Below are 26,177 nucleotides of genomic sequence, written 5' to 3'. Positions count from 1 at the left end.
CATTCGTAAACACACATGCACTGTGTATACACACAACTCCTCTCAAGATAGCTTCATAAACATTTACTTCACTATATGTGCAGGGCTATAATTACATGCAAGTCAAAGTCAATCCTACTCACAGTTCACTGCGCTGACTGCCTCACAGTCATATGCAGTCCTAGAGGGAGGCCTTAACAGCAAACTGCATGCCATGCATTAAAATGTAATATGACAATCAAAAAACAAAAACCAACAACAACGCTGATAATGCTGTATGCAATCACATTATTTAAATGGGAAATCAAAGTCTCAATGAAAGCATTCCACATATTCTACATTGACAATACTCTGCAAGCGGTGGACACAAACTGGCTTTATAGAGAGTAAATACAATTATTTGAGAGAAAAAAAAGTCTGCTGGTAATTTTATTTAGAAATGCACGGTTGGCTGCGTGGTTTATGCGTAAGTGATCAAACCAAGACGCCCGTTACAGAAAATGCTTGGAATCTATCACCATAAGTAGCCTAAGGCATATCCTATATGGGATAGGCTATATTACTGTATTTTTTAAAAATAAGAATGTTCATATCTATTAATAGTCATACACACATGTAGACTAATGCAAATCTAAATTATATTTTAAAAACCCATGATATATATCGACATTTTATATGTAGGGCAATATAATGCATGCCATATTCACTTCAAAGATAGATGTTTTGTTCCTAAAGTGATCTATGTTAAACACCGTTACTCTGCTAAGGAGATGAAGGGGTGGAGTGGCGCGAAAGAGAGAAAGCGCGAGGCGCATCGCTCTGAGTGACAGGAGAGAGAGAGATTCCGAGCGCGCGCGACGGGCACAGCGAGTCTGACTGACTGAAGATTAGACGGCTAAAACACAGAGCACGAGGAAATCCAAACCCATTGAGAAAAAAACCCTACGATATAGAACAGAAGAAAATAAACATTTCACATTTGAATTTAATCGAAGGAAAGATGCCATTTACCCAGACTGAGGTATGTTGCTCTAAACACTTCTTCACACATAAGCTACTTGTTACCAAATGTCAGTTTCAGACGGATGAGGTACATTTATTTTCCGGTCTGCTAAACTCTCAGTTCAACTAAGGAGGTATAAATATGTTTTTTAATCGCTGTTTAGAGAATACTGCTGAATGAATTCTATATCTCTCTAATTTGTGTTTGATATGTTTGCGCGTTTAATCAGTCTGAGGCGGTAGTCGCATAGGATTTAAATGCAGGCGCTTAGAATTAAGATCCAGGATTGCGACTCTCACTCATTTATTTTAATGACCTGTTATTAAAGGCGTGTGACTGTGTGTAGTGCCTAAATGCGCTTGTTTGCTCATGATGGTTATTTAAATACTGGTAACTATACAATTTGGTACAAATTTGCATTTGTTTTTTGTACTTTCAAACAAACCTGGTGCAGAGTTTAGACAGGGGTGCATGTGTTTTTGCACTGTGAGTTCTCTTTGGCGATTATGAGAGAGTGTGCTACAGTGTACTCTGACGATATCATACAATACAGTAGAACATCTAATAATGTCGTTTGATATTAAATTGCACTTTTTATGGCACAGAATACTTGTCCTAGACCGTGAAGTGATTTGACCTAAAGCATGCAATCCAGTAGGCTATGTATTTTCATATATGTTGTAGGCTAAATGAGAAAAATTATGCTTTAGTTACATTTACACTTACATTAAACTATATTTGTTCTATGGATATATCCTGTTGTTAAAATAAATGCTCATAGTAAAAGTTTTTACTGTGAACTGTCCTGTTTTACTAAGTAGCTACTTTTTCCTTGTAATGCTTTTTTTTTTCAATAAGAAACATTTGTGTTAGGAAAGAAAGAAAGAAAGAAAGAAAGAAAGAAAGAAAGAAAGAAAGAAAGAAAGAAATGCAGTTTTGGGTCTCATCTTATCTAGGAAAGCCAAAAGCACTCCTCTGTAAATCTTCAGGGAAATCATCTTGCTTTCTGAAGGTGCAGTAAGTGAAGAGCGAGAGGGAGCGTATATGTGTGTGTTAGTTAACATGGTGGCAACATTTCTATATTTTATCATGTTTCGTTATTTCTCATCTCTTTTTTTTTCTTGCCCTGTTGGTAACAGCCAGGGTACAGTGGGAGTTTTGTAGAGTTGCTAGCATGAGTTCATAGCATGCCAAAACAGTGGGTCCAGTATGTAACAAACATGCTTTACACTGCATGAAAGAAGTGCAAGACCTGCGTCATGCACACATACATAACCCTTCAAACACAGGCCCAGCTACCCCAAACCCTTTTTAATTATAAGGACCACCCGAACTAGTCTTATACATTTTCTTTTACATTTTTTTATTGCATACAAATATTCTATACAGCAAATTAAAAAACAACTTTCCATCATGCGTAAGCCCATCGTGTGGTCACAAAAACACTACATGAACTACATCAAGAGTGAGACATTTGGGATTAGCACAGTACTTCAGATCCAACTCAACTCACACACAGCAGATTAAACAGATTTAGAGTACATCAACTCTAACACAGATTAAGATGGTGGTCAAATGCAGATCTGAGAGCAACATAGCTCAGAAAGAGAAAATTCACAAGAGATTAAATCTGGTTATGGCCTAACTTTTTGAAAGAGTAATTAATTTCTTTCCGTTGCAGCAATGTGCTGGGGGGCAGGGGGTTCTAATGCCATTTCATGAATTCTGACTTACACTGTGAAAAAGTTGGATTCTCACACTCAACAAGGCCAAAATGTAAAAAAAAAAAAAAAAAAATAGTTGGACGTATGACAGAGTATTTATGTGCCTTCCACTTTCCAGAAGTTTTTTCTTTCTTTCTTTTTTTCTCGTGTATGGGGCCATCCTTAAAAATATTCTTGTTTGCCGTAACCCGACCGACCCTGTCAATTTAGGGCCGACTCAATTTTTTTTTTTTTTTTCCTTTTAGTCCGACCGACTTGCCGGTTGTAAATTGGCTTTAAGACCGACCAATTTCTTTTTTTACTTTTCAAACAACTAATACAACAGTAATAAAATAATATGAATTATATTTAAGTAAGTATTATAAATGTATAAATTGCCTGGGCCATACAAACGAAGGCTACGTTCTTTCGTTTATAGAAAAACCCGTGACGTCATCTATGTTTACACTATGGTTAACGGATGTCACACTATGGCCTGCACGTGCGTTCGTTTCGGCTCGGCTCATACTCTCATTCACTGTAACGTTAGACTGTTAAAGCCCTGTCGGAGATTTCGCCGTGTGACAGGAGTCAGGACCATGGACACGTTACACACACCAGGCAAGTGCACTGCAGAGGGGAGGGCTTAGTTTGAGCCCCTGCCCTTTTTGAAAATGAATCAAAAGTGCCCCTCTCAACATTTATCATTACTATATTGTGGCGAATAAAACAGATTTTGAATTATAATTAATATAACAACGTGTACAAAACAGTAACAAATGGCGGAAAAGCCGTTTATCTTGTCTCTGTCAGTCTGAAATGTCGTTGTCATAACGCGTTGCTATGGGTAGCGTGTGTTCTGCTCGACCCCAGCGCGTGGTGGGAGCGGCGGCACTGGTTGTAACTTGAAAAATAATGCTTTATGTATGGTTCTGTCGATGGATACACGTGCACTACAACAGCGATAATAAAAGAAAACATGGGCAAAACGGTCTATATTTGTAAACTGTGTTCAATGCATGCGAGTGCTGCCGTATGACCAGTCATTTTCGCCATCATCACTCAGTATATTCGCCAGAAGACGCGAATGAGAACCCTCTGCAGTGAGAGAAGATCTGTCTCTGTGCGCAGCGCGCGCACGTCTCACAGCGCGCAAATATTGAGTTCTTTCAAGTCTTGCGTTTGAACGGATAAACTCACACAAAAAGTATGTCAACATGTCGATCTTGATGAGTATCCATCAGACAGTCTGTAAGTTATATGGCTTAAGAGAACTTTATACAGTTGAGAAAGACGATGCATATCTCTGTATTAGGTCTTAAAGGGGCAGTAGCCTTTACTGCTGTCTGTCAAACAAAAGATAAGGACTCACTCACTGCTCTTGATTGAATATCTGGTTATAGCTACTTAATTAATTGAATTCATAAAAACAACTTTTTGCTTTTTAATATTCAAATGCACTAGTCTATATCACCAGATGCGTTGGTCTGGCAAGAAGTGCAAGCCACTTCAGAGACACAGATAGTTGCGTGTTCTGAGTTAACACAATCGAGCATAAAAATAAGAAACATATCACGGGAAATTAGCCTACACGCCCGAAGGCACGGCTTGAAGACCCAGTCAGTGATGTCACGATATGCCAATTTGTTTAAATTCATACCTACGTAATCACCATCACCAAAAATTTACATTTTTTTTTGTATTAAAATTTGAAAAAAAAAAATATAGACCTACCTACCGACCCTTTTTTTAAAAATTTTTACTGTTACTGCAAACCAAAATATTTTTAAGGATGGCCTGGCCGTTTGTATGGACACATCTTCTGGCATGCGCATGCGCTCGGGAGCAAAAGCAGGAGCGTGTACATCAACGAGCTTCATTCGGGTTACATGAGCCGTTGGTGTTGTCATTTAATTTTAGACTACAAAATCAAGTATGTAAAAAATAAATCTGTTTTTGGCTGGAGGGAAAGATAACCTTATTGAGCTTTCCAAATAACCCAGCGTTAAACAGTGGATGCAGTTTTCCATAGCACAGAGTTCTGCAAGTGCGTTTGTTTCCGGTCATGATTCAAAACCACAGTCAGTGAGTAAAACTGCATCTAATATCTGTTTTTTTGTTGACAATCTGAGCATAAATGCATATAATCTCAACAAACCAAATGTATATTGAATAGAAAGTTCTCCAGAGAGGGTTTGTATTGTGTGTGTGTGTGCTCTCTTAACTCTGCCTACTGCACTGTTTTCGGAAAAAAATCAGTACAACATATTTGTCTTTTATAAATATGATAAAACTAAAGACTCTTTGGAGATATGAAGGGTGCAATATTATTCTATAGGTACTAAAGTTTAACATGAGACTGGCTGAAACTGTGTGCGTTACCCCCCCCCCCCTTTTTTTTTTTTACCTGTAAGACATAAGTCCATCTTCAGAATACAAATAAATATCTTTTGAATGAAATCTGAGAGCTTTCTGTCCCTCCATTGACAGTCTAATGATAGAATTTTCATTTTTGGACCAAAAAAACAAAGAAACCAAACACAAAGTTTACAATATGAAAATTCTATATATTTTAAGGGATAATGATTTGCTTCCACTGATTTTATTTCAAGCTGTATCTGCATTGGTAGATCTCTAGACAGCAGCTTTAGTTGTTTTTTAATTCACAGTTGGGCCTGTGAGAGTGGCGTGCGTGTCAGTGGGGTCACTCTGCAGTGGGTTGCATTTTAAAAACACAGCATTACAGTTTTTAATAGAGATAAAGCAGCTTCACACATGGCTACGTTTCTTTACATATATTTGGAGAGGGGGGCAGATGGCTAACAGGCTTAAGCCATCACTTTCAACACGTACAGTAAAAAGACTGTTAGCAGTATCAGAAAACTACTAACAGACAAATAAAACAAAGACACACAATGAGCCTTCTACACACTTACTATTATTACAGCTAGTTCACTATGAATTAGTGAGTATAGCGTTTGTTTCTAATTAATTGCTTTATCAAAGCTACTGTGATCTGTATCAAAACATCAAATGTACTTTGCACACAAAATAGAATAGAGGGATACATAGAGGAAGAAGTGAGATAGTTGAGTGGTTTGAGGCTGGCAGACAGACTAAGCATTTCATTATAACCATCACCACTGTTGCTAGAGCAACTCATATTCTATTCGATATTGGGTAACATAAAGGTTTTGTGTTGTTTGTAGTACAAAATGGCAAACAACACAGACAAATAACACCATGTCATATTCCTCTTACCCTTGCACTACATTCAAAAATGGAACCCATGCAGTTTGAATCACCCAGCCATTTGGTATGTCCAATCAATATGCAAGTACCTCTAAAACTACAATAATACAGTGTTAGCTCATGTTTTCTAGGCTGGCAGCTGTAATAATCTCACACTTGATTTCCAAGACTCCCTAGCATTACTAAACACAGTAATCTGGAGCTTTTACTGCTCTCAATGCTGTTGCGAAATGTGCATTGCAGTTTTTGAAAAATATTGCTGTTTGCAATGCGTAAATACATCCATTGTTGTGATCTGACTCTTTTTGACAAGATATTTTGGTTCTGTTCAGTAACCCTGTAACTTAAAGGTGTCATGAACTGGCTTTTTTAAAAATATATTGTTGTTTAAGGTCAACTAATGACGTTTGCGTCATACAAAAACATCCTAATAGGCTATTTTCTACCCTGGTTTTGAGCCTCCCCCAAGAAACACTGGGTTTTGATGGGCGTACTGCACTGAAGACTTGGAAGTAAACGCCCACGGCTAGGATTGGATAAGATTTGCATATTTAATGAGCTTCAGCTCCCTTGTCAGTGCATGTAGGAATTGTTTTGAAAGCGTATGGGAAAATGCAAGAAGAATGAATCGCCCCACATGGCTCGCAAAAAGTCTTTATCAAACAAACACATTGATTTATCATCCACCCGCAATTGATTGGAATTATATATTTGTATTACTTGGCCCGCTCGATCTGTATCATGTGAACCATGTATCTCTCTCTCTCACACACACACGCGCACACACACACACACACACACACACACACACACACACACACACACACGCGCACACACACACACAGACACACCAAAAAAATAAGGGTTATTTAACTTTTTAAGATAGCCTGTCGGCAGGCCAGGCTCATGTTTTGGTAGCCCATCTGGAAAACACATAGCCCCGGGTAGTTGGGCTTTGTGAGCCCTGGCCCATACATGTCTGAGTCTGATCACACAATGGACCACAACAGCACAAATCAAGGATTCTTTAGACAGCGTAGTAGGGTATGTTCAGTTAGACACGTACATACAATAGATATCAAACGATCTGTAAAAATGCAATACTATCACATATAAAAAATGTTTTACTCACATTAGTGTGTTGCTTCATTCATTCATGTAATCTCATCCTGTCTGCACATCCAGTCTCTTACAAACGAATCCGTGGTGAAATGAAGGAACAAACGTAAAATGTCTTCCCCACGTAAGCTGCATCCTCATTAAAATTAAAGTTCATCCATGCATTCATAATATTGGAATCTGAATGAAGCTTATATGGTATGTTTACTGCTTAGAAGTTTGATCCGGTTAGCTCTATGTAGGCCCGGTGTTTGTGTCAGACAGCGCAAAACTGCAAGGAGTTGTTTTTTCCGGTTATTGTTATCCGGTTATAGTAAGTTATTGTTACTCTTTTTAACATCAAGCAAGTCACATAAGTAACAGTAGTTGTGTGCCCTGTTGATTCTCTGCTATATGCTGACCTAAAACATACACTTGTTGAAGTAGCTATTAAAATCCTTCAGATATTGCGTGTCGTTGCGATATGCATATCGCGATATGTAAATTTGCGATATGTACATTTGCGATATTTTGATATATTGCGCAGCCTTAATAACCATGACCTTTTATATATTAAAAGCTGAAGGAAAAGTTGATTTCTAAATTCAGGACCCCTTTTAAATGTTACCTGCATTTAGGGCTGGGTAATGTTATATTAAGGATTAATCATTTTATTTCATGTTTACTATATGTATATATATATATATATATATATATATAAAATGGGTTTAAATAAAATATTTTTGTTAGAATAGACTTTGTGTATCAAAAAAATTCCTTTCCTGGTAAAAAATATAAATGATGATATTCACTTTCATTTGCGACAGCTGAATGTAACATTTTTTAAAAGCCAAACATGTCAGTCTCTGGGTAACGTAATTTATTATAGCCACAAAATAGACTTTATTCTGTAAAATAAGGATAATGAACTACGCAAAAAGCATTTTGAAAGTCTCCAGCACATTTCAGAATTACCCAAAAATCAAACTTAGTTCACCCCTCACTTGTGTTATCACATCTGTCAAAAACATCGACATAACACACTTCATGGGCATAAATCACCTGAATACTTGCAGCTAGGAAACAAATCATTATTACCTTTTAATACATATGTTTTCAAATCCACATCATTTGAATATCACAATACACAAAAATAACATGTTGAAAACAAACATTACCAGATGTTTTGAATGCATCACGGCTTTCTAAGAAGAGGGAGAAAATGTTGACCTGAGTGTCTGTCTGTCAGAGATGATAACATGCACGTGAGCATAAAAATGTTTTTCACTTGCTGAAATTAAATCGAAATGATCAGGGAACCGAAAATTCTGCATGCAGAAGAGAATAAACATCAATCCAGTTTAAAAAAAAAACTTTGCTGGTTTTGATGGACATTTTTTATACACAAACTACAAGTTCTGATTCTGGAATTTTAATATTTTCAATAACTTTCTATTCTTGACTGATCTTTTTTTCATAACTTTAGCAAAAGATAAACTGTTGAGTCCCTATACAGATAGATAGATAGATAGATAGAAAGATAGATAGATAGATAGATAGATAGATAGATAGATAGATAGATAGATAGATAGATAGATAGATAGATAGATAGATAGATAGATAGATAGATAGATAGATTTTTATGTCATACTTCTAGAAAGTGAAATCTGATAAAGCTGAACAAGGTTATGACACCAATATTCTTCTTTTAATCCACTTACTCTAATCTTATAAGAGACTCCAACTGAATCATAATTTGTAAGTTATTGATTCATTATATATTGCAGTAAGGAGTTTGATGCACAGCTTTAGAGAGTTCTGAGCTCTTAGTAATGTCCTTTTTAAGGGCGGAAATGCAGACAGACTTGTCTTGCTCTTTGGAGAGGGAACAGCACCCACACAACAATGAGTGTTTTGTCTTATCCTCTGCCAGGCCAGGGTTGTCATAGACACAGGACCTACGTCAGAGTCATTTATTAATCAATGTGGCCGTTTTGGTCATTGACACAAAGTAATTTTTTATTTTGCCTGAATCAAACGCTCTTCTGTTACACATAGATCTCTAGATGTGCCTCGCCTGCCGTGAAACAGTCAAGAAAAGACAGCGTTGTGTGAAAGAGAGTATGATAGAAGAGATTGTGTCTGGGGCAGGCAGAGTTTATAGGTAAAATGAGTCTCAAAGAGTTGCCTGTATAGCTCTAGAATCAATGAAATGGAGGCGATATGAATTAAGCGAATGCTCTAGATAATTGGACAAGGTTTGAAAGGGGCCTGTAACAGTCTAAATAGATGGATTTTATTATTCCACACAAAAACCAGCTGCACGCTCTGAACTAGGCTTTGATAATGCAACTAGTTTTGAAGTGCTGCTAATTTTAGCATGTGGCGGGTTAATAGAGCGAGTCCGAACCTACAAAATGACTTGCATTTGATGTCAAAACTGATATAAAGCATGCATATAGACTGAAAGCACATCCTTTTAAACCCTGCAGCCTTCACTGAAATTACATAGCTTATCAAACACATGCTTGTTAAATCATTACAGCTCATTTATAATTTACATGCGGAGGCCCATTCAAGCAGAGCTACAACTTTTTATATTTGTGTTCAGTTACTTAAAGTGATACTGTGTAGTGTGGGAAGAACGCAAAAAAATGCATTTACGTGTTCGTGCACAGCATGGTGCCTTGCAGTTTGGCTCTAAATGAGCTATAAAAAAAACAAATGCACAGGCCTCCCATAGGAAGACAAACACAGCTCAGCTTAGTAGATATCGCTTCTGAACATGGTTCGTTTCACTCTCCGCTCTGTGAGTGGGGTTTGTCGAACATGTGGGCAACTTTGTTCACTGACCTAAATGCATGAATTGTCTTTGTATAAAAAGTGGCACTTTTTATTCACCACACAGTGGGGGCATGTTTATTATGACATTTTGCTCTGTCTTGTTATGTGAAATACTGATAAGAAAAATTTACCCACATTAAGTCAAATTCAGACAAACATAATTATTTTTCTTCCTGTGTGCATGTTCTGCTTTTGAGTGTTTGTGTTTGATGTTCATAAGCACTGGATGAGGGACAGCAAGAGGTATGATTGGTTGTTTGTATGTAATTGTGTGTTTGTGTGCGCGTGCGCTTGAAAACAGAGAAAGTGAGCATGGAAGTATTCAGCAAGTAAATTGTCTGCTTATTTCAAGTGACTGCATCATTTACAAAGAAACTAGGAGCATAAGAAAGAGAAGAAAAGGGCAAAAGAGAAATAGGTCTGAAATGGTAATGCAAGGAAAGAATATTATTTGAAAGAGACAAGGAGCTAGTTGAAATGCATCACAAGAAAGTGATTTACGTACATGTCATCGTTCATGTATAATTCCAATAAAAGCCAATCTTATCCAGCTGGAAGGGTGGATGGTATATTGTCACAACAATATTGGGATCACAAATGGGAAGGGAGATGGGAAAACAAAATAAATGAATGAATGTAAACAAATTAGAAGACAAGTGAAGAAAGGAAAATAGCTGGAAGTAGTGACAGTGATAAATGTCTGTCATATATTTACAAAATAGATGACATACCTCAAGAAAAGTAAACATAATACAAGCCAATATTAGAAATGTGATGGCAATAATAACAATTTGCCTTCAAAGAATAAACTGAAGATGAATTAGAAAGAGGAAAAATACACTAAAAGACAGGTGAAGTAAAATTATGGTTTAGCATTTACCTCTACATTAGGGACCAGGAAAAAGATGAGAGGTAGAATCTCAGAGAGGGTGAAAAAGTTTCAATTATTACAGTAGCAAAACACTACATAAAATGTAATGGTCTTTATTTACAGTAGAGTCAGGTATCTCTGAAAGTAAAAGAGAGAGAGTTTGAACTATAGACTGTCATGTTATCCCTGGAAATGTCAAAATGCATTTAATCTACGAGGTGACCCTTAACATCTAATATTCTTTATTCAGACAACAATGAAAACAAACTCGATAAAAGAGTATAGCTATTTCTCATCAAACCAAAGACCTTAAAACGCTCTGTTAAACCTCAGGGTCAAGAACATTCATTCTTGTCTATTAAAATGGATTTTATAGAAGATGACTGCTTAGTGCATGCTTTTATAGACAGATGAGATGTGCAGCTAGCCAGAGTTATGAGGAGTAGGGTTTCATTTGCATGTTGCAGGTGCAGATGTACAGCTCCAAATGCATCCTGCTGCTACATTTGACTCCATCTTTAATGAATAAAAGGTAAATAAAGCTAATTCATTCTCCTCTTTCTGTAGGCATCCAAGTCCATTCATCTATCTTTTTTGCAACTTATGAATTACAGTACCGTCATTGTGACATCTTGCCATGAGATATAAAGAAAAGCAAAGAATATTGAATACTGAATATTGTGGCATGTCACTCAAAACACACCAAAATAAAATAGCCAGGAAATAGTCAAAGTCATAGATTTTGTATGTGAAATAGAAAAACTCATAATAGAAATATAAGAATGAATGCCTTAGTCCGACTTGCACTATCTGTCTGGCCTTGCATCCCAGTCATACTTTGTCAAAAAAAATAAAAACATCCTTAAGACTAAAGTATGCTTGTATGCATTTTAAAATACCAGTAAACCTTGATGGGGGTTTTATTGTATTGCATATACATTCAAGAGTTCCGTTACTTCAATTAATTCGGTCTCTGTCTTGCTCTCGCTCTCGCTCTCTCTGCCCCTTTAGTGCATCTTTATCACATTCACAAGCCACTGGCTCTGTTCAGTGCACAAACACTGAATATAATAAGGACATAAATCAGTATAGGCATTTATGCATTAATGGTTCACAGATTACAGTAAATGCACTGGTGAACATCCAAGAGGATGGGAGCCAAAAGAGAGAAGAGAGGAAGCGCACAGAAATAATACAGGAAAATGGGGATATGGGGAAAAACTAGGTGCGTTCCCCTCTCTGTTCATCCACGCATCCCTGTCACACTTACCCCTCATCTCTGCTTCTCCCTCTCTTTGCTCATGGTTGTTCATGCTAAAAGGCTGCAGTGTGTGGGTGTGCGTTGAGAGGCTGGTCACATCCCTGCGTCTCCTGCCATTTTCACTCCCGTTGCTGAATTACCCCTGATTACCTTTAGCTAATTATCATCAGATCTTAGAGAGTGAAATGCACACATACACACGCACACACATATTACTATTCAGCGCTGCAGAGCCACTGGCAGTTAAAGATCTGAGACATCATTGGACTGAAAAAGAGAGCGAGAGAGCGAGAGAGCGAGAGAGAGAGAGAGAGAGAGAGAGAGAGAGAGAGAGAGAGAGAGAGAGAGAGAGAGAGAGAGAGAGAGATAGAGAAATCGGTACCTAAGCACATCTCATCAAGGTGTTTGTACTTCACTGTCAAAACATCTCTGTGTGTAGCAATTATATATATTTTTTCCTTTCTTCACTGAATAGTAGGTAATTACAATGAGTAGACTGTGCAATGAATTAGTTCGCTTTCTAAAAAGAAGTTTTAAAGTGTCATTACCAAAAGACAGATCTGTCGTTTCATGAATGTGACAATTGCAAAATATTCTAGAGCACTTAAAATTCTAGAATGCAGTCCCATTGACAAAACCATTTTAAAACAGAACTGCACTGTGGACTATCACTACAAGACTGTAGCCTGGAGGCCTAGAGCACTAGTTTCAGAGGCATGTGCTGATATGGGAACTGAAAAATATCCTGACACACAAGTATGCCCTCCGGCCAATGCTCTGCTATTATGGCGTCTATCTTCATATCCCCAATGTAAGCCACATACACACATACAGTCACTCACTGTTCAGTAAAATACCACAATTCCTGAGGGCCCTATACCAATCATGTCATATTAACCGAGTTTACTGCTCTTATGTGCAAGAGACCAGACAATAACAAAAAGCTCTCCAGTTGTTTACATTGTTAGTCTGCCAATACAACAATGTCATATATCAGTGCTTGTTGTGAATTAATAATGAACTGGATTTGCTGGGGAGTAATTATTTCATGATGTACTTGAGAAATATTTTATGACAAAGCTGTGTGAGGAATGAGACAGACCATTAAGATTTCATGCTCCTTCATGATACTAAGACAAGTCTGTCTTTGTGTCAGTGCTGTGAACATGTGTTTTTGTGGATACTGGGCCTGACAGTCATTTCTACCACCAAATTTGATTCCAATAGGTTCATCAATCTTCCTTCTTTCCTCTACCCCTCCATCTGCCCCTCTCTCTCTTTTCCATTCTCTCTCCCTCGCTCAGCAAATGAGAAATTGAAAGGCAGAGATGGGCAGGTTACGTGCACAGGATGGCAAAAATGTTTGACATGGGCTCATACACATATGCATGCACACGAACAAATATACACGGACACACTCACCCTCAAACATGCAAGGGCATACAAATCAAAGCACAGATGCATCACCGTTCTAATAACTTTAAGAATGGAGGACATCTGTACCATCAGCAATATTAACAACCCCGGAGCATTGGAACTGCACCACCCTACTCCAGGTGAACATTATTACTGTCCATTTTCAGCATTTATTCAAGCACGTCTGGCGATAGAGGTCAGTGTGAGCATGACAGCAGCGCTGATATAACCTCTTATCATCTCCCATCATAATCTCTTCCCTAATGTGACTGCCCCATTATAGCGTGCGAGAGAAAGAGTGGCAGAGGCAGAATAGTGGACAGAGAAGGGCAGCAGGCTGTGTATTTGTCTGGTTTTACACCCTCTAGACATTTTAAGGCATCTGCCTGAATAGCCCTTATTTTTTTCACCATCTACGAGCATTGATTGGTGAAAATTCCCCAATACGTTTATTGATTTTAATTAGCCTTCTTTGTCCTTATTACTCCTCCTCTGCATAATTCCCTTTATATTAGCTGTGTACCTTGGAAATGCTCCCCGTCTCCTCTTACAAGTGGTACTATGGGCCTCCGCTGATCCATCTTCACCAGGCTGCTATGTCCACATGGTGCATTAAATTTGTGCAATAATGTTTTTGATCACTCCAAATCTCTGACTGGACCGCGAAAAAGCAATTAGACTGGGAGTCAGTGGGACCCAGAGGAGACTTTCAACATCACAAACACAAATCAACCATGTCAGGCCTGGGAATTTAAACAGATTCAGCACACTACGATACAAAGAGAGTTAACACTTGCTGGTTCAGAGGCTTATTCCCAAAGCAGCAGTTCTAGTAAATATAAACAACAAACACTCACAGCGGAAATCTAAACATATGAAAATACACGGCATAATTTCAGACTCACCTAAAAAAAAAAAAAAATCAAAAACTTAATTGGTCTCAAAAATGTTTTTTTTTTTTGGTATGCCTTCAGGATTGAGCCGAAAAAGACACCCATCATTTGTTGCCCTTATTCAGTCTTGTCAACAGTGTGACCCAGTTTGCAACAATACTTGTGTGCCTTGATTTTTGCATTTGGTCCTGGCTTTGGCTTAGAACAGCCTGTAAAAGAGATTTTCCACTTAATTCTGCACACTGAACTTGACTTCACCATTTTCAGACTTTATATTCTTTGAAATGGAGTTCTTTTTAGGTCAAGCCAAGTTTAAAGAGAAAATTACCCACTGTGAATAAAAAAGTCTTTCCTGTCATGGCACTCTAAAAACTGAAAATGTTTTCTTCACAGGTATCATGGTGTCAAAGATGAGGGGTTACAACATCCATGTGTTCCATCTATTCTCATTCAAGAAAACACAATCAACATGATGTCAACTTTGATGGACACACTGCAACTTGAATACACATCATCGGCTCGGATATTCTCTTGCTGTACGGAAGTGATGACAATTTTGTCTGTTTCTCTTGATTGACACTGGAAAAAATTCCCAGGGTTTTTATGGTTGACGTTATGCTTAGTTCAGTGCCTACAGTTCATAGGAATCCAACAATAAAGGGCTGCAATTTTCATTGGTCACTAAAATCAAAGGACAAAGAGGATCAAGAAGTAAAATTATTCATCAATTCCTACAAAATTTATCTCCTCTATCAATTTCCTATCTTGAATCAAGAGGACGAGTGACACTGCTCAAAGACTGACTGCTCAGACCAACCAGCCAAAGGACAATGTGGGATACCCGCTAGAAGGTAAGAATATTTGTTTTTGTAAAAATAGCCAATTTGAATTTTAGGAATTCTTGATAAGGAATTCATCCTGTCCTAAAACCATATGAAATGTGTAAAAATGTGCAGCCGAAATATATTGTTTTATATTGTCAACTGAATTTAAGTAGAAACAAAAAGAAACAAAATAAAGACTTGAGAAGAATAAAAAAACAAACAGATTTAGGCTAAATGAAAATGCAGGATTGACAGGAGGATCAGCAGGATATACAGAAAATAGTACGATTAAAGAAGAGTATAAGAAGAGATTATAAGAGATTACAGATGCACAGTGGGCGGTTACAAAGATGGACGGGATGAAAACCTTCAGAGCAGAGAAACGCTTGAGTAAAGAATAGAGAAATAGACGAGATGCAGAACAGAGAGAAGGTAATGGTAACCTGCCTACATACAAATGTTTCAAACGTACAGCAAGTCTCTAAGTTCCTGCACAGTTTGAAACATTTGTTTTCGCCATCTAAAGGCAAATTTACAAGTTTTCCGCATAAACTCCACAGTGTTCTCAGGGCTTGAAAAGTGAAGGGAAAAAAATAAACAGTAAATAACCAATACTATTTTAACATTTCTGTTCATGTGTTACTTCTGAAACAATGTTCCGAAAACGGTTTGATTAGAAAAAAAACGGATTACTTAGTTATACATATTTAATAATAAATGCTTATACTTTGATAATAAGCACACCATTTTCTTTACTCAAAAAAACAAGCAATTTAGTCTTGTACACTCCTGAAGACCAGGGGATGCATTGCAAGTTTTACACATTTCGCACTTGTGGATAATAACCGGGTTGTAAGTGCTGCTTCAAAATGCCAAAATAAGAAAAAGGAGCAATAGACAAAAATAGACAGTAGGCAATTTATTGAAAACTGCATTTAAACTCAAACAGGACGTTCATCAGCTGATCAAAAGTTTAAGACCATAACCATAAAAAGGTCAAATCTGCACAAAAATATGGCTTTCATGTCATTGTCCAGCAGTCATACTGTCAAGATCTCCTGAGGGCAAAGGCAAAAAGCCTTTCTCTCTTCGAACGTGGCAGGATTGTTGAGCTGCACAAGCAAGGCCTTTCGCAACGTGCCATCGCTCCTGAGGTTGGACGCAGTAAGACAGTCATTTTACATTTCTAGAGTTATGGGACAAAAAAGTCAAGTGATAGATCCAAAAAGATTTCACCTGCACAGAGTCGCAGGATCCGACGGGTTGTCCGTGAAGACACAGGTTGATCCTCAACCCAAATTAAGGCCCTTACTGATGCTGACTGCAGCCCAATAACCATAAGACGTCATCTCCTAGAGAAGGGCTTCAAGAACAAAAAACATCTTCAAAGGCCACGTCTCCTCCCACGACACAAACTTGCCCGTTTAGAATTTGCAAGGGAGCACCAAACATGTGACATTGAAAAGTGGAAGAAGGTTTTATTCTCTGACGAGAAAAAATGTGGACGGTCCTGATGGCTTCCAACGTTACTGGCATGACAAGGAGATCCCACCTGAGATGTTTTCTACGCGGCACAGTGGAGGAGGCTCCAGCATGATCCGGGGTGCTTTTTCCTTCAATGGGAAAATGGAGCTTCAGGTTGTGCAGGGGCGTCAAACGGCGACTGGCTATGTGGATCTGTTGCAGCGGGCATCCCTCTTGACCGAGGGCCTCTGTCTGTGCGGTAATGCCTGGGTCTTTCAACAGGAGAACGCTGCAATTCACAAAGCCCGCCTAACCAAGGACTTCTTCGAGGAGAAAAACGTTGCTCTTTTGGACCATCCTACATGTTACCGTGATCTAAATCCCATTGAGAACATTTGGGGATGGATGGCAAGGGAAGTTTACAAAAATGGACGTCAGTTCCAGACCGTGGATGACCTTCGTGAAGCCATCTTCACCACATGGAGCAACGTTCCCACCAGCCTCCTGGAAAAAGTCGCATCAAGCATGCCGAAAGGAGTTTTTGAAGTGATCAACAAGAACGGTGGGGCTACTCGCTACTGAGTGTTTTTGACACTTTTAGTACTGTTGTGCGTTTATTTTTGGGCTATGGTCTTAAACTTTTGATCAGCTGATGAACGGCCTGTTTGAGATTAAATGCAGTCTTTAATAAATTGCCTACTGTCTATTTTTTGTCTCTTGCTCCTGTTTCTTCATTTGGCATTTTGAAGCAGCACTTACAACCCAGTTATGATCCACAAGTGCGAAATGTGTAAAACTTGCAATGCATCCCCTGGTCTTAAGATTTTGTTCAGGAGTGTACTTGCCATCTAGTCAAAGCAAATACACCATCTTTTATAACAAAAGATTTTGGCCAAGGAAAAACTGTCATTTAAATGGTAATGTATAATTAAAGTCATTTTTGAAGATATTTTAAAACTTTTGCTGCAAGGTTAAAAAAACGCACATACACTAAACATACAAAATTGTGTTTTTGAGAGAGAAAAAAACTGTATGTATAAGTCTCATTTTATTATTTCATTAATAATGTAAAATACAGGTAAATTAAGCTAAATGTTTACAAACATTATAAACACTACACACAGCTATAGGCTATTTGAGTTCCCTCCACTCCACAATGCCTCTTTCTGCCATCTCGGTTTTATTTCCATGAACACAAAAAAAATGGACCAAAACTGCAGTTTTTTCTTTTTGTTTTGTTATTCTGTTAATTATTTTATTCAAATATGTTTTGTGTATAGGCCTATTATTTCCTTTTATATTTTTTTAATTCTGTTTTTCTCGGTTCACAGAAGCGCTGTAGGTGCGTGATGTGTGAATCCATGTTCTGTTGTTTTTATACAAATTTTGATGTTTTAATGGTTCACAGACTAATTTAATTTAATTCTAATTTAACATAATCTTGATGGTTAACAGGCGTTGATTGACAGTGAGGAATCTTCGAGATTTTCCTTTGGGGTTTATAATGGGTTTTCCAATTTATGAGTAAAATAAAGCCTGTGCTAAACATAACTTGGCGAAATTTTGACATTTTGCTCTACATGTACACTGCACGTACACACACACACCGCTGTCTTATGTAGTTACTTATTAAAAACATAAAACTAAAATTAACATATCTGCTTAAAAATGTGCATTTTCGCTATGGATGTGTGCAATATACTATAGAACAAAAAATCTAAGTATAGTCAAGTTACTAAAGTCTTTACACATAAATCAGGAAACCAGTGTTGAATTAGTTTCTGACGTCATATTAGCACCATTCTATTAACCGGTTAATGTCAATTTCAAATAAGCGTTTCTGTTCCAAATAGTTGTATTTTGTACTCAAGCTTCCAACCCTCTTTGTAAGAATACAGTGTCAGGCCTATTTCTAAAAATACCCAAATGCATACACACTGGGAGAGCCATTGAATATGACATTTAAATTGCTCCCATTTTCATGATGCACGCCTCATTTAAAAAGAGACAGACTTGAAAAAAATATATTTTATGCTAATCGTTTCCATAGAATTTTATAAAAGTTGTCTGTAATCATAGCAAACAAGATGAAAGTGTTTCCAATAAAATGGAATCATTTCCAATAAAAGCATGCTTCCAATACTAGCAACGTTCTATTGATCGGTTTAGCATGGGTAGCACAGTTTAAGGGTTTGTTTTGCATGTAGTTGCTGCCTAAGGTAACAACGTTTGTAACCAAGAGAGCCAACCATCTCCCATCTGGCCTGGCCTGCAACAAAAACAACCTTGACTCCAATCCCATAGGATGGAAGGCAGTAAAAAGAATCAGGCCCCAGCAGAGAGTGATGCATATCAACCCTTCACACACAAATACTCAAAAAACAAGTACCTTTTGGATTAGTGCATATGTATGTTAATGACTCAAAATGGTATACAAATGTACATTTCAGATGTACAAATCAAAAAATATGGTCCCACTTTATGTTAAGTTTATTTAGCTACTATGTACTAACAAAGATTAAATTAAATCATTTAATACAATGCAATAATTGTGTACGTGTCCTTACATTATTCTTTTTTTTTTTTTTTAAACCTGCATGCAATTACAGCTCTAATTAATTTCTGTAACTAAATCTATTACTGTTGACCCTTCCCTTACACCTAACCCTACCCTTAAACTTGCCCATACAACCACACTTGACCCTAACTTTACCTGCACCTCAATATCAGCAAGTGTTTTACAATATACAATATGAACACAATAAGTACATTGTACTTTTTATGTAAGTACGGACACCTAATGTAAAGTGTGACCAAAAATATTTCTTACAAAAAGAAAATGTGTAACAAGCTGGAAATTATACAGCTATACTGTCACAGCAGTAATACAAGGAAAACAATGCAACACATTAGTGACTGGTTTGTAGTTTTCAACAAATTCTTAATGATGCTTCCGAGACTAATTACAAGTTATTTTTGCAATTTCAATTAAAACATCATCCTTGTTGTCTAATCTAGATAGATAACATTATTTTGGTGGTATTATCAAAACTCACAACAATATAAAACACACTGCAGAAAAATGGATGTACAAGATCAATAAACGTATAAAGTATTTAGAGGAAATGTGGCCCTGGCCCGAAATGAATGTGATTTTACTGTGCAGGAGCCATTCTTATTGATGAACCCTGATGCAAAAACGTATTGGTGATTTAAAAAGGATATCTGGCTGTATTTTGTCAAAATAATATTTAATGTATACTTATTTTAACTTTGATACATTTTTAAAATAAGGGAACAGTTTAGATGTGAACTATTATTCAAAAAGGATGACCAGCTAAATTGCAAATATTCTTTGCCTCCCTTCCTCTATTTTAACATTGCTAAGAGTCACACACAAGGCTGGCAGAAAACATATACACAAGAAATTCACAATCCCCGGCCATCTAGTCAATGACTGCTTAAACACAGAGTGAAATCTCTGTTGTATATTCCATGTAGTCTCTCTGAATAATTCATGCTATTTTGAAAACAATAACAACCAAGAAACAGCATCCATTATGCATGTCAATTTGTTGTAAACGTCTGTGGTTTTCATCTAAATCTCAATTGCAAATCAGACCGAAAATGAGAGCTCTATCTGACCCTTCCGTGAACTTTCAAAAACTTGAGCTAAAATTAAACAAGTGATTTATTCAAACACTGTTCCCAGTAACATTTAAATTGTTATATGACTTAAGTCAATCCAGGAATAAACCTGTAATTGTTTTTCCAGGAACTCAAATGTCAATCACATTTTAATACAAGTTCAGAACGACCAGCTCACACCTACAATTTTCAGTGTATAATGAAGCAATGTAAAAGTTACATCCAACTCTTTCCACACTACCCATTTAGCTCAAATACAATCCATTTGCCTTTTTCTTGCAGCCCTTTTTTATTCTAATGTTTCTGTCTGATGCTCCCTATCGGCCAGTTAATCTGCTAAGGTTATCTAGAAAGCTTTGAGCTTGACTGATTTTCTTTGCAGTTGCTTACTAACCTCTTACTACCTTAAATTTTTTTCACATTTAAGCAGAAGTCCTGTAAAAGTGTAAAAGTAAAATATCAAATATATAGATTTATAATTGCATTGAACTTGAAACCAAATGTAACCTCTGTTCTTTTTCTACATTTTTCACAGGGCTTGTGATTGGAAGCAAAGAAGGGCAAAAAAAGACCTGCGCTTACCCAACTACAGTGACCAAGAATATTGACTAGAGACATTGGGTTAAATTAATTCTGCAGAGATTGTGGGGTGCATTGCCTGAAATTATGGCCACAGAGAGCCTTGTTGAACTCCGCGACTGGTTGTTCCTACTTCTTCTATGCCTGACATTATTGGTTGAAGTCCTAGAGTTTGCAGCAGCAACTGCTGCCGCCGCAGAGGCAGCTCTCGGGGAGGCGGAGCTTCAGGGAGACGTGCCATGCCCCTCAGCTTGCAGGTGTGATGATGGCTTCATTTACTGTAATGACCGTGGCTTGAGCATCATTCCTCCATTACCATTAACGGCAGCTGTGCTCTATTTGCAAAATAACCGCATAGACAATGCTGGGCTACCAACATCTTTAGAGCGACGACTGACTGTAAGAGTAGTTTACCTTTATGATAATGAACTGGATGATTTTCCAACACATCTGCCTCCGTCGCTAAGGGAACTTCACCTACAGGACAATAATATACGAACTTTACCCCGTTCTGCTCTTGCACGGCTCCCCCTTTTGGAGAAGCTTCACATGGATGACAATTCAGTTTCAACCGTAAGTATAGAAGACAAAGCATTCGCCAACAATCCGAGGCTGCGTCTTCTTTTTTTGTCACGGAATCACCTCTCAAGTATACCATCAGGACTGCCTGCATCACTTGAGGAACTCCGGCTAGACGACAATCGGATTTCAACTATTCCAACACATGCATTTCGAGGTCTCTCCTCTCTAAGACGTCTCTTCCTCGATGGTAATCTGCTGGCAAATCAACGAATCGCAGATGACACATTCTCACGGCTGTCTAATCTCACAGAGCTTTCTCTGGTTCGTAACTCGCTCCAGGCACCACCATTAAACCTTCCTAGTATGCATCTCCTTCGGCTCTATCTACAGGACAATGCCATAGCCCATATGCCACGAGGCTCCCTGGATGGCATGCGAAGACTACAGAAACTGGACCTTTCAGGTAACAACTTAACGACTCTTCCGAAAGGTTTATTCAAAGACCTAGACAGCCTTTCACAATTACTCGTCCGAGGAAATCCCTGGTACTGTGGCTGTAACCTCCGCTGGCTTCATGACTGGTTGCATGAGCGAGGTTCCTCAGTGACTGTGAGAGGTTTAACTTGCCATGGACCAGAGAGATTAAGAGGCATGGTACTAAGGGACCTTACCAGTCAGTTAGAAGACTGTGAGATCAGTGTAGATACTGCAGGAGGAATGGTTGGAAATGATGGAGCAAAAAAAGAGAACACAGAGAAAAAGTGGCCGACACAGCCACCAGTTACAACAACCCCTCCACTTCCACAGGGTTCCCTCTTTACCCTCAGATCCAGACGACCAGGACACAAGTATTCTGATATTGGCCAGGAAAGTCTTGGAGGCGGAAATGGGGTTACTGGTAAATCATTACTAATCAGTGTAAAACCTCTCACACCAGAGACAGTCCACATTACTTGGCAGGCTGCACAGCCAGTTCCCTCCTTCAGACTTTCTTGGTTGCGACTAGGCAACAGTCCTGCAATGGGGTCAATCACAGAAACACTTGTGCCAGGGGATCGCCGTGAGTATTTACTTACGCAACTACAGCCCCAGTCAAGTTATATCATCTGCTTGGTGCCTCTCTCTGGAAACGATGGTAAAAGAAACTCTTTCATAGCAACTGGGGGGTTAAACATAAACACAAACTCAGAGCATGAGCATCCTGCTTGTGCCAAAACAGAGACAGATCCCCTAGAGCAGCCTATTTCTGACCAGGACGATCGAGGAACTGACCAACTGTCAGCACTACCACTTGCTGGAATTATTGGAGGTGCAACAGCACTGGTGTCTTTGTTCTTAATTTTTGGTATCTTCTGCTGGTATGGACACCGTGCAGGGTACCTTGCACCAGGTGATCACTCTATATACAGTAGAGATGTGGTTGGATCGAGAGGTGCCAGCAAACATTATGATGACTATGTCGAGTCTGGAACCATAAAAGACACATCAATCTTAGAAATCAGGGCTCATGGCTTTCAGATGACACCAATGCCTGCCCAACAACCTTTGCAGCCCAAGGCAAAAGTTGAGGATATGACATACATCCATACTATTTTCCCCTCTAATAATGCAACTCTATTTAGGAGCACCCTTAACCACACAGGAAATCCAGGCTATGGAACAAATCGAGGGTACAGAGAAGGGGGAATACCAGACATAGATTATTCATACACGTGATAGCCTTTTTTATAACTCCCTGCCTATTCTGTTACTGTCTTCAGGCAAAGCAGTTGGGTGAGGGTTCTTTCCCTAGGTTCTAAAGTAGGGGTGTGCCGATTCTAAGGGGACCATTTTTCCCCATTCATCATACACAAAATGTTATTACTGGATAGAATATTTAAAATAGATTTTTTAATCAAAATATTTATATTTAAAATGGCATAGTTTCCATATACCAATGGAGCATTGGTTTTAACTCAATACGTTTAAAACAAAAATCAAGATTCTGCAAATTAAATTGCAACTTTAAGGACATTAAGTGATGTTACTCCACGTACAAGAAAGACAATGATTCATTGTTCAAAATCAGGAGTTAAAAAAGTTATATGTACAGTCTCCTACAGACACTCTACATGATGCAAAACATTGACATGGTTAAATAAAATATTTTGAGTGGTACTCCTCGTAATATGTGAACGAAGCAGGTTTTCATTCGGCACACCCCTATTCCAAAGTACCCTTTGTGCCTCCTTTAGTCTGTTTTCAAAACATTGTTCTTAATGGGCAAGAAGCCCACATGCTTAAAATACCTATACTAGTCAGAAAGTGCCAGGGATACCACTCTTGGTATTGATGTTTTCCAATATTCAGATGATAATTGAAGCTTTTTTTGCATCTTAGTACCAATGGTTGTCAGTGTCCTAAAACTAGCTCATATTAAGGGTTAGCATGATGATGATGATGATAATGATGATGATGAGATCTGGAAACAGGTTCATTTAGATATAGTTTTACTACTTGGACTTTACTGTGTGTGTGTGTATATATAAATATATATGCACTGGGGAAAACTGATGCCTTTCCGATCTGGGGGATATTGATGAAAAAAAAAATTGAAAAAGAAAAGGAAAAAAAACATGTTTTTGGGAGTGTTATTCAAATTCAAATTCTCCGTTCTCTCTCCCTCCTTTTATGGGCTTTTCCTTTATTCTCTCTATTTCTTTTGCACGCAGCACGAGGACTTTGTTCCCAACCCAGGGAGCTGACAGTGGTGATAATAGTTTTGACAATGAAAGACCTCAAATTGCTTCTGGGTTTCTTTTCTTTTAATGAGAGTAAGAAAAGTGGGATAGAAGGAGACAAAAGGAAAGAAAAGGAAAGAGATGAAGGCACAGAAAAAGGTTTCATGTTCACAAAGGAAATTTGTCTTAAAAAAATAAGACACTGAAAAAGTGGATATTCTTGTGTCTGAAAAAAACGTCACATTTTCCATTCACCACATGAAGGTTTCAAGAACAGACAAATGAATTTACGAAGCTCAGTAGTTTCACCTGCTCAACAAATGACAACAGCATTTACATTATGATGGAAGATATGACTTAAAAATCTGAGGTAATTTAAACTAAATATAAAGAGGCACTTAAAGACAATCATTAAAGGGGGCAACCCTAATTGATGAAGGAACCCAAACTGACAGGCTGACATAGATAACACAGTCAATTTAGCATGTAAAAAAAAGCAAACTAAAGGGCAGGGCTTGTTGATACAGAACATACCATCATGGACCCTAAGGGCCAGATTTACTAATAGCTTGCGTCAGGGCAAACCCAATTTTGGCGTTAAAAAAAAACTATCGTCAGGATTTACTCAAGACAAGAAGTGAAAAATTAGTGCTAAAAGTCGTGGACAATTATTTTTGCAGCTGAAATTATTGCATATATATTTGTAGGAGATTCCCTTTCAGACACAGAATTTTTGGGAGGAGAGTACACGTGTCAGCTCATTACAATCTTTGTGTGTGAAACACTGAGGTGCAGGAAAAACAGAAATCAGGGATTAATAAAATATGTAACACTGTGAACCTCTGCATCTTGTGTGTGGGCTAAGAAGGAAGAGAGAGAACAAAGGTCTTTAACTGATTAAAGACAATCCATGTTTTTTTCCATAGTCTGACTTTGTGTGACTTAAATGCAGCATTAGCTGGGACAGTAAAAAATAGGAACACTAAAAGGATATCCGTACCTCATCTGCAATTTTCCAGCCTTTTCTGATGCATTTTAAAAGTGAACTATTCAAAAAAGTAGTACATGTAAATCACTTCTTTCTCTCGTTATAGATATGGAATACCATCATGATGAATAGTAAATAAAGCTTGTTATCTTTTTCGTTTATATATGTATCATTAAAAGTTGTGATGAAACACTTTGTGGATGTGTACGTAGTTAATGAGAAGCTATAGAAATATATGATCTATAGATGAAGTATCATAATACATGATCTATCAAAGCAAACATTTTCTCCCCTCTGCTTTAAAATAATAGCGAATGCACCCATCATGTGTGAGGCATAATCCGTTTTGTCAGTTCCCTAAGGGCCTTATGAATTTGAACAGTTTAGAGAAAATCGCCACAGTGGCATTGATAGGAAAAATTGGCACACGCTGGAAGAGTAGCCAATTTAATAGTGTCTCTTTAAGCGCAAACATGCCTCCAATCTGGAGAGTGTGGTAATGCCTGTGTAAGCAATGCAGAGATCAATATAATGGGGGGGAAGCGCAGTATCCAGTATCTAAGGAAAAAGGGCTTTAAACAAGCTTAATTTATACGCTAAATACATGCAGTGACCTCAGTGTGGTTTCTCAGACAACGTTAAATTAGTTATTTCCATGAATGTAATTTTAGATCATTGGAAAACAGCACCTTCTTCCATAGCGATTTACAATGCACAGCAACATCAAATTATTGAGTGTTATTAAGCATATGACTGCCGAAGACAGTTGTAGAAACTGACATATGGAAGAAGGCACAGATGTGGCATCCCTAACGAACCTCTTTTGCCGTTCAAATCACCAGTTAAAAGGCTGACTTGACAATATCCAACAATTAACTTGAAAGGTTGTCAAGTCCCAATTACTGGTAAATCAAACGCCCAAGAAGCTAGACCTACAGTGGCTTCACAGTGCCTCTCACATTGCACCTATAGAGCAACCAAACTGAGAATTACAATTACTGCAAGCAATTGCACCTATCTAAACAGCAGCAGAAACTCTCAGAAGTCATCCCAGATGAACAGCATTTCTCTTTTCCACCCTGCATTCACCACACTGGGTCAATTAAGCTAAT

The 26,177-nt window shown here is 38.0% G+C and overlaps 2 protein-coding genes across 2 annotated transcripts in view; one reads left to right on the top strand and one right to left on the bottom strand.

Annotated features, from left to right (window-relative positions):
- Positions 1–26,177, bottom strand: part of macrod1 (mono-ADP ribosylhydrolase 1) — a 66,456-nt gene that overhangs the window by 31,972 nt on the left and 8,307 nt on the right. The gene's annotated exons all lie outside the window — the stretch shown is intronic.
- Positions 830–25,260, top strand: flrt1b (fibronectin leucine rich transmembrane protein 1b). Its single transcript, XM_067457269.1, has 3 exons — positions 830–1,000; positions 14,714–15,171; positions 20,792–25,260. The coding sequence occupies exon 3, from the start codon at positions 20,923–20,925 to the stop codon at positions 23,071–23,073; it is 2,151 nt and encodes a 716-aa protein (XP_067313370.1). The 5' UTR covers positions 830–1,000; positions 14,714–15,171; positions 20,792–20,922; the 3' UTR covers positions 23,074–25,260.

The sequence above is a fragment of the Pseudorasbora parva genome, chromosome 11 (assembly GCF_024679245.1).
Source record: "Pseudorasbora parva isolate DD20220531a chromosome 11, ASM2467924v1, whole genome shotgun sequence".
NCBI classification, from domain to species: domain Eukaryota; kingdom Metazoa; phylum Chordata; class Actinopteri; order Cypriniformes; family Gobionidae; genus Pseudorasbora; species Pseudorasbora parva.
Note: the sequence above shows the minus strand (reverse complement) of the source record. Positions and strands in the feature narration are given on the sequence as shown.